The sequence below is a fragment of the Marmota marmota genome, unplaced genomic scaffold (assembly GCF_001458135.2).
Source record: "Marmota marmota marmota unplaced genomic scaffold, marMar, whole genome shotgun sequence".
Taxonomy (NCBI): domain Eukaryota; kingdom Metazoa; phylum Chordata; class Mammalia; order Rodentia; family Sciuridae; genus Marmota; species Marmota marmota.
The window spans coordinates 46,524,628-46,533,257 of NW_026000005.1; the positions used below are offsets into that span (position 1 = coordinate 46,524,628).

Consider the following 8,630-nt stretch of genomic DNA (forward strand, 5'->3'; position numbering starts at 1 on the left):
CAGAGGCCCTCAGAGGACTGGCCCTGCTGGGCAGCCCCGCCTCTGTAAGGTGAGAACCCTCAGGGGCTCAGCAGCCAACCCTGGGGCCCAGCGCCCACCCCCCGGGGCTCATTAACCTGTTTCTTCCAAACAAATCCCGCTCTGTTCTAGGTGGAATTCCCATGCCATCTGCTCCCTCCATCTCTTCTGTTTCTTGAAGGTTCCAGAAGCAGGAGTCCTGGAACCAGGCGTCCTGGCCTATCAGTGATGATATCCCCAGAAGCTGCCTGGGAGCACCCCGAGAGGCAGCCAGCCACAGTTCAGGCTCCCAGGCCCTCCCCAGGCCCCCCAGAGTGGCCTCAGTGACAGGCTGGGCGGCACTGCCCTCCCCAAGGTGACCATGGCCATGGTGGGGGCTGCCATCAGGGGCCGCAGAGCCCCAGAGAGCACCAGGTCCACCTGCCCAGCAGCAGCCCCTGGAGGGGCCAGACCCTGAGGCCAGGAGCAGCAGCATCCTGGGGCGGGACCATGGGAAACAGTGCCTATGGCAGCAGGAACAGGAAGAGGCCACCCTCCCTGTGACCAGGGGTCTGCAGAAGCGAGCTCTGAGTGGCTCTGAAGGGCCTCTGGTCCCATCCGTGTGCACGTGAGTCACGAAGAGCCTCAGCAGAGCCTCAGCTTCCTCATCTATAAAACCGGGATGCGTCAGCACCACCCCCAGGGCCCCGGGAGGCTTCAGCAGGAGTGGTCATCACTGTCGAAGCTCCCTGGTTACCAGGACTTGACGGTGGGGATATTTCATAGTGTAATATATCCCAGAACACGAAGCTACACGCCTCAAACACATACAGTTTCATTTCCTTGGTAAAGATGGGGCTGGGGCCTGAGCGGTGGTGCAGGCTTGGAATCCCAGCGGCTCCAGAGGCTGAGACAGGAGGATCGTGAGTTCAAAGCCAGCCTCAGCAAAAAGCAAGGCCCTAAGCAACTCCGTGAGACCCTGTCTCTAAATAAATTACAAAATAGGACTGGGGATGTGGCTCAGTGGTCAAGTGCCCCTGAGTTAAATCCCTGTTAACCTCCCACAGCCCCAAAAAAGATGGGATTGGGGGAGAACATCTAGCCAGAAGCAGAGGGCAGTGCGGGGGGGACTTGAACTGTGCAGACACCTCCCCTGGCTGTGAAGCTGGCTGTGTGTCTCCATCTCCTCACCCGAAAGTGGGGAACACCCACCCGCTGTGCTCAGTGCCCCATGCTGCCCTTCATGTTACCATAGGAAGATGTCCAAGTCAGCAGGGAAGACACCCCTGCTGGGCTGTCCGAATTGTCAGATTTAGGTGAGAACTGAGTTGAGAAGCATGAAGTAGAAAACCCCCAAATGCCAACAATTTAAGCACATGTGTGATTATTTTCCTTCGCATAGAGGAGTTCTGGGTATTGGCAGTAGTTCTCTCTGGTGGCTGGTATGACAGCCCCAACCAAGGGACCCAGGTTCCTTCCACCCTTGTGCTCTACCATCTTAGTGTGTACCTTCCACCCACAGGATTACCTCAAGGATTGTGGGAGGCCAACCTTACATGTGACTGAGGTACACTCCCCGGCTGGGTGCTGAGGCTCTCAGTTGCAGAAATGTGGCACCCTTCTTGGGTTTGAGGGTCAGTGTCTCGTGCATGGGTGTGTCTTGCTACAGCCCCAGGGGTGAAGCTACACTCACCTGTTCCTTTGTAATATAACCCCTTGCCCTGTTTAGGGTAGAATCTTCTATGGAAGTGCCTTGTGTGTGTCCCTTCTCTTACTGTGCCCTTGGGTGTGGCCTACCCAGGTGTCAGTCAACCTGCTGACAGTGGACATCATGAAGATAGACTCAGCCCCCTGAAACCTGACCTCTTGCCTCATTTGAATAGCTTCTCCTCAATGAAAGGGGTCAGCACGTGCTCTCTGTCTCTCTCTTTCTGCGGACCCTTAAGGTCAGAGGAGCCCTCACAGCGACCCCAAAGAAAAAGGTATTTGTGTCTCTTGTGTGGTTATTTCGTGCAGCCCAGTCAGCCCAGTTCAACTGGAGTGACCCCTCAACCTTTTAGTCTCGAGAACAGAAAACGCGGCAAAGGATCAATATAGCTGCTACTGCTCCAGCCTTACATTCCTAATAGCCAAAGGCATAAAAGGTGGAAGAGCCAAAGGATATTTAGCTTTTTGAAGGATCCTTTCTGAAGTACTGCCTAATTCTTTCTGCTTGCTTCTCTTTTGCCAGAATATGGTCTCATGTTCTTGCCTATCTGCAAGAGAGGTCGGGAGACCCATTCTTTTAGCTGAGCAGACAGCCACCCTGAATGAAACTGGGGTCTGACAGTAAGAACGAAGGGCAACTAGGATGGTCAACTAGCAGACTCCTCCACATTCCTTCACTTGGTTCAGCTGCCTCGCCCCCATACTCCCCAAAACTTGGGTTTGCCCATGACCTCTGAGGTGGCCTCAGGGCACCACAGGAGAATAAGTGGGTAGCAAGGGTTGAGAAGGAGAGGTGGAGGAGAAGGAGAGGTGGAGCCAGCTTCAGAGGCTCAGAGAGCGGAGTGTAAAGGGGATGAAGAGAACATGGAGAGGCCTCATGTTAGGGGAGGAGGAAGACGAGGGCCAGCAAAGGAGCTGGAGAGAAGCAGCATTGAAAAGTGCGTGGGAAGGGAGGTGGGGAGGAAAGTTGAGCTACTGAGGGCAAAACCCTGAGCGGCACCAGCTGTCACCCAGAGGTGCCCAGAGCAGCTGTGGTAGCACTCTGCTCCCAGCACCCAGCTTCCTTACCCTGCCAGTCACTCAGTGCTTCTGACAGCCCTCCTGGATACCAGAGGGGCCGGAAAGCTTGCATGAGCTAAAGTCAGGCGGAGTTCAAATCCCAGATTTAGTGCTTATTCATGTGACTTTGAATAAGTTGCCTCTTCCCTCTGAGGCTCAGCTGCCCCAGCAATAAGTGGGTATAAGAACAGAGTTGCACTGCTTAGAGACCGTGGAGTCACGGGGCTTGGCTCTTCTCTGGTCCCTGATAAGCAGGCACCAAGTGTTACTGACAACCCCAGAGTCACAGACACAGAAGAATGAAACTTTCCAGCCCAACCTTTTTATTAAAGGGACAAGCACAAGAAGTTCATCAGGGTCTCAGGAACACCCTGGGGGTGCAGATCTTTGTGGTTGTGTGCACACCCCAAGTCAGGAGAGCAGGAAGAAGATGAAGTTTGTCTATCCTGTGTCCAAAGGGTTAATTCCACAGCCAGGGACAGTCAGAACCAGGAGCTGACCAGGTTCTGGCCTTGACTTATTCCTGCCCACTGTTGCTGGAAAACAAATGCCCTGCAGAAGGACTGGCCATATCCAGTCCTGTGGCACCAGAGTGGGCAAAGAGGTTCTGGGAGGGGTCCCTGATGAACTCTAACTTGGCATCTGTACCCTCTTCTCATTTGCCACAGTCACAGGCATTATGACTCCTTTCAACCCTGTGGCAGCACCTGCACTTGCATACACACCTCCATCCTACAAACTGGGCTGCAAGTCAGTCATAGCCTCAGTTCAGTAAGGCAGCCACTGGGGAGGCTTGCTGTACATGTGCCTGTGACATCACCAGCCACCCACACCCCCCTGTGACTTCAGCACCCGGACATCTTAGCCCAGCAGAGTCATGACCACTCCCACTGCAAGTGGCAGAGGGCATAAATGACCACCGTGCCCTCAGAAAAGGCCAAAGCCACCAGCAGCCCCCCATATGCTCCTTCTGAGGCCTTTCTGGGCAACGAGGCTGACCACAGCCCTGCAGATGATCCGACAGGAGGGTCCCAAAGTCAGGCCCCCCTCCCTGCAGATGTCTCACCAGAGAGCAGTGCTGCAGAGGCCACTGAACTCCAAGATGTAGATCAGGCCACCTCTGAGGCCAAGCCAACCTCTGGGGACCAAGACAAGAATGAAGTCGCTCCTGGCAGCAGCCAGAAGCCTGCAGAGATCACACCTCTGGTGCCCCAGGACCCAGGTGCCCAGCCGGTGTTGGTGGGCAGTCGGAACCTGCTACCGGTCAGGCTAGCTGGGGATAAACTGATCCCTCAGGATGGCGTGGGCCTGCTCCGTGACTCCCAGGCTCAGAAGGGAACACCACCGCAGGCGAGGGACCCCAAGAAGCAGCTGATCTTTGCTTTACCTGTAGTAGAAGTCCCGCCCTTTGTGGGTGCTGCTGACCCAGCCATTGCAGGCGCCGGTGGTCAGCTTGACCCTCCGCCCACTGGCGTCACCCAGGCTGCTGAAGAGAAAACCAAGGGGTCCCAGATGGTGACAGGGGACGACCTGGTGGACGGTTCCACAGAACACTGGGTTCAGTCCTTCCCTCCCTTCGCAGCCTGCAATGCCCCGCCCTCAGCCTTGCCCAGCCCCCACCGGGAGGCCCCGGGGAGGAGGCCGCTGCACTCCGACCTGTACATGGCGGATGACGACAACGGCTACATGCGCTCCATGACCAGCCTGCTGGGCGGGGGCGAGGGCTCCATCGGCTCCCTGGCCAACATCCTGGTGTGGTCCGAGCCCATGGGCATGACCATGGCCATGGCCTTCCTGACCTCCAGCCACGGCTCCCCGACGGAACTGCTGCCCAACACCGGATCCAACCTGCACTCGGTCTCCAGCATCCGGGGGAACGCCAGCTCGGCCTTCTCCTTCGGGCTGGCCACAGGGACCAGCTCGGCCCTGCGCTCGGTCACCCAGGTGCTGGAGACCGTGGAGCGGAGAACTACGGAGAGCATCCGCTCGGCCGTGCGCTTCCTGACCAGTCACCTCGCCCCGCGCCGGTTCCATGCCAGCCCCAGCTGAGACTAGATCCCACACGGAAGCCCCAAGGACTTGCCCAGCAGCTCTGGAGACCCTGGATTCTCACCCCGGTTCCTGCCCACCCCCACCCGGGGTGGCTCCCCAGCAGATCAATAAATCACCACCAGCGTTTATTTTCTAAGCGCCAGCCTCGTCCCTTGTCCGAGCAGTGGGCAGAGTGGAAGTCAGGAGCGCCTGCCTGGCATGCAGAGGTCCTGGGGTCCACCCCAGCACCAGGTGGGGGAGGACAAGAGGGGCTCCGGGTGTCTTGCAAACAGAATGTCCTCAGGTTGTCCCATTCAGGGCCTAAGGACAAATGGAGTGGCTCTGAGAGGCCCCCGGAGGGAGGTGGAGGGTGCTGAGTCACCAGTGGTGACTCAGACCCCTGGGCTTCCGGGCCTCCCTCTCCTGAGCTGTAATGGAGACAGTAAGCCCCCACCCCGAGATACTAGAAGGCCTCAGCAACAGAGAGCCCTTACTAAGCTCACACCTTACAGCTGTCATCATTATTTGCCAAGTGGGCAGGTGATAGGGTGGGACAGGGTCCAGGCAGGGTGACAAGCTGTCCTTGTCGTGCTTGGCTTCAGACTAAGGGGATTTCTGGCATGGGGGGCTTTCAGTTTTGAAGCTGGCAAGCCAGGATAGCTGCCCCCTTAAGTGCAGGTCTCTTTCCTTGGAGTGTGCTCTGGTCTGCATCTGAGAAGCTTTGGCAAGGAGGAGGAGGAGTGCAGGCCTGGGGGCCCAGCTAATGCTCAGAAAGTGGGCCTCCGTCCAGCTGCACCCAGTGCTGCTTCCAGAGGTGAGAGGTGGTGCATAAACTCCAGCAGGATATTGGCCTGACCTGTCACATCCTCCTGCCACAGCCTGGACTGCTGTTCTTCCCAGCAGTCTCTCGATAAGGGCCCTGGGGGGAAGTCAGCCCACTGATGCATTTGTTGGACTTACATAGTGCTTCTCAAAGTGCAAACTAATGAATTAATTGCTAGAGTTTTAAAAAGGAGATTTTACATAAAAATATGGATTTCTGCCTCTTTGGAAAAATCTAGGGCCCTCTGTTTTGGTTTGGATGTGAGATGTCCCCCAAAAGCTCATATGTGAGCAATGCAAGATTTAAAGGAGAAATGATTGGGTTATGAGAGTCTTAACCAGTCAACAAATTAATCATTGAATTAATCCCTGATAGGATTAACTGGGGGAAACTGAAGGAGGGTAGGATGTAGCTGGAGGAGGTGGGCATTGGGGGCATGGCACCCTTCTGCCACGATGTTCTGCCTCTCCTCAAGTCTCGAGGGATGGAGTCAGTTATCTATGGACTGAGACCTCTGAATTCATTAGCCAACTTTTCCTTCCCCACAATTGTTCTTGTCAGGTTACAGTCACAGCAACCAAAAAAAAGTTGACTAAAACACCCCCATTTCTTCAGGATCACAGGCAGCTAAACTACCTAAACCACCACTTTAGGGAGAGTGGTGGTCACTGTCACCACAGCCCACCTGGCCTTGGAGTGACAGATGTCTCAGCCTGACCCCCGGGAGCATGTGTAGGCCACACCTGTTTTGCAGATGGCTCATGAGAGGAAGTCTGACTCTTAAGCCCAAAAGGGATGTAAAGACAGACTAGACATGTGTACCCCTAGTCCCCAGGGGCTGCCACCTTCTTGAGGTGCAGCATGAACTGTCCCCAGTTCCCATGTCATGAAAGCAAAGAATTCAGAGGAGTGAGGTTGTCAACTTAGATCCCAGTAATGGGGGGATGGTCCTCTTAGAGAAGCAACTGAGTCAGACCTTAAGAGCAAGGGGAGAGGGTACTCCCCAGACAGACACGGTAAGAACAAGGCACCCCCAAAATATGCTCATCCAAGCTTTCAACAAATGGTATTGAACACCCACTGTGGACCAGGCCCTGCTATACCCCCAAAGGTGACCTGAGCTTTGCAAGGGACAGAACAAACTCAAACCAGCATAAGGAAAGGATTGGTGGCTGGCACTGCTGCCGGTATGGGCGAGGCGGGCTCCCGGCTCAGCGGGTTCTCTGGGCTGTCTTTCCAGCTGCCCCACTGCTGGCTCTCTCCATTCTCAGCTCCACCTTCTGGAGAAGTGGAACCGTCCACTGGCCTTGGCAGGTGAGTCCCAGGGAAGCACACTGGTTCAGTACCCATGTCCTGCCCTGGACAGGTTATGCAGGCCACAGGACTGAAGTACCAGTCACACACCAGTCACCTGGCTCAGGTCAAAGCCTAGAAATGGAGGTTCATCTCAGGAGGGGGCAGCTGGAGCCAGCCGGTGAGTGATGAGGAAGGGGCGTGCCCTTTGGGTCCAGGCCACCTTGAATGCTGGGCACCCTGCCTGCCAGCTGTGTTTCCTTCTCCTCTCCTGCCTCAGTTTCTTCACCTGTAAACAGATGGTGACAGTGTTGTCAGGGGTTGGACTGCCGTGAGGACTGCAGGGCTTCATGAGTCAGTGCCGGCAAGTGGCGGAGTGTACACGACATCATGCTGACCACTGGTGCAGAGCCCGACATGGAATCAGGTGCCCAGAACGTGGCTCTACCATGAGGAGTGGAGGTGGGGGAGGGGCAGCTATGTGCGGGCTCTCACTGAGGTGGGCCTTCACTGTTAGAGGAGGACCAAGGCCTGGAGCACAGCAGCTCAGTGATGGTGGCTGGCAGCAGGGGTGACAGGGCCAGGGGTCCCCTGTGGAGAGATGGCCCAGGCCCAGAAAAGTCAAGGCTGGCAGTGAAGGGTGTAAAAGGTGACAGAGCAAAGGGAAAGGAGACATCGCAGGTGACCAGTTGGGTTGAGGGTCAGGAAAACGACACTCACGATTCCCTGGTGGCCTGAGCCTTGCAGTCACGGGATGACACGCGGGTCACTGCCAGGTGTGGAACACCAGGAGAAGGGCCAGTGGAAGCCGGGGGACAGGCCGGATGGCACTGAGGTGAATCTGGCCCATGGACCACCTGTGGCTGTTGTTTTTGTTTGTGTGGGTCCTGAGGATTGAGCCCAGGGGTGAATCACCCCTGAGCCACATCGCCAGCCCCATTTTTTAAATTTTATTTGAGTTGGAGTCTCTCTAAGTTGCCCAGGCTGACCAGGAACTTGTGAGCTTCCTACCTCAGCATCCCAAGTGCCTGAGGGGACAGGTGAGCACGGCCACGCGGGCATCTGTTGGTCCTTGATATGAAAATCAAGAAGCCAGCCCACCTTTCCATCTTCACTGGCTGGTGTTGACTCTTGGAGGTCCTGGCTACTCAGTAAGGACACAGCCCGTGACCAGCACAGGGGCAAGTTGGGGCAGGAACCCCCCCACCATTGACTGACTTAGGTGCTGCCCTGCCGGCCAGCCACCCGCTGTCAGCTCTGGGCTCTCCCTGCCTCCTCCTCCTGCTCTTGCTATGGGGTAAACAGTTGTGCTGGCAAACCCCAGGAAGCACATGATCCCCAGGGGTGGGCCCCAGGCAGCACATGCTCCCCAGGGGTGGGCCCCAGGCATCCAGGTGCCAGACACCCTGGAGAACTCAGGCTGCACACTCAGGGCTGCAGGCTCCAACGTGGAGAGAACCTGATGCCCCGAGCCCAGTATAAGTTGGCCCAGGGATAAATGAGAATGAACAGGAAACCCCAAGACAGGAGCTTGGGGACAAGCTCCAACCACAGGCAAGAGAAGAGGAGGCGGTTCAAAAAAACACAGGAGCAGTGGGCAAGGGGGAGTGATCCCGCCCATCATGGGACAGGCATGCAGCAGCGTGGGGCACTGGCTCCGGGATTATTTGGAGCTGAGGGCAAATGAGGAAAAGTACATTGGGGACAGCTTTCTACTCTC

General features: G+C 56.3%; 1 protein-coding gene across 1 annotated transcript; it reads left to right on the plus strand.

Moving 5' to 3' along the window:
- The first annotated feature begins 3,235 nt into the window (after positions 1-3,235).
- Tex44 (testis expressed 44) lies at positions 3,236-5,520 on the plus strand. The gene has a single exon (XM_015481538.2). It carries the CDS (start codon positions 3,676-3,678, stop codon positions 4,810-4,812), a length of 1,137 nt encoding a protein of 378 aa, XP_015337024.1. The 5' UTR covers positions 3,236-3,675; the 3' UTR covers positions 4,813-5,520.
- The last annotated feature ends 3,110 nt before the right edge of the window (positions 5,521-8,630 follow it).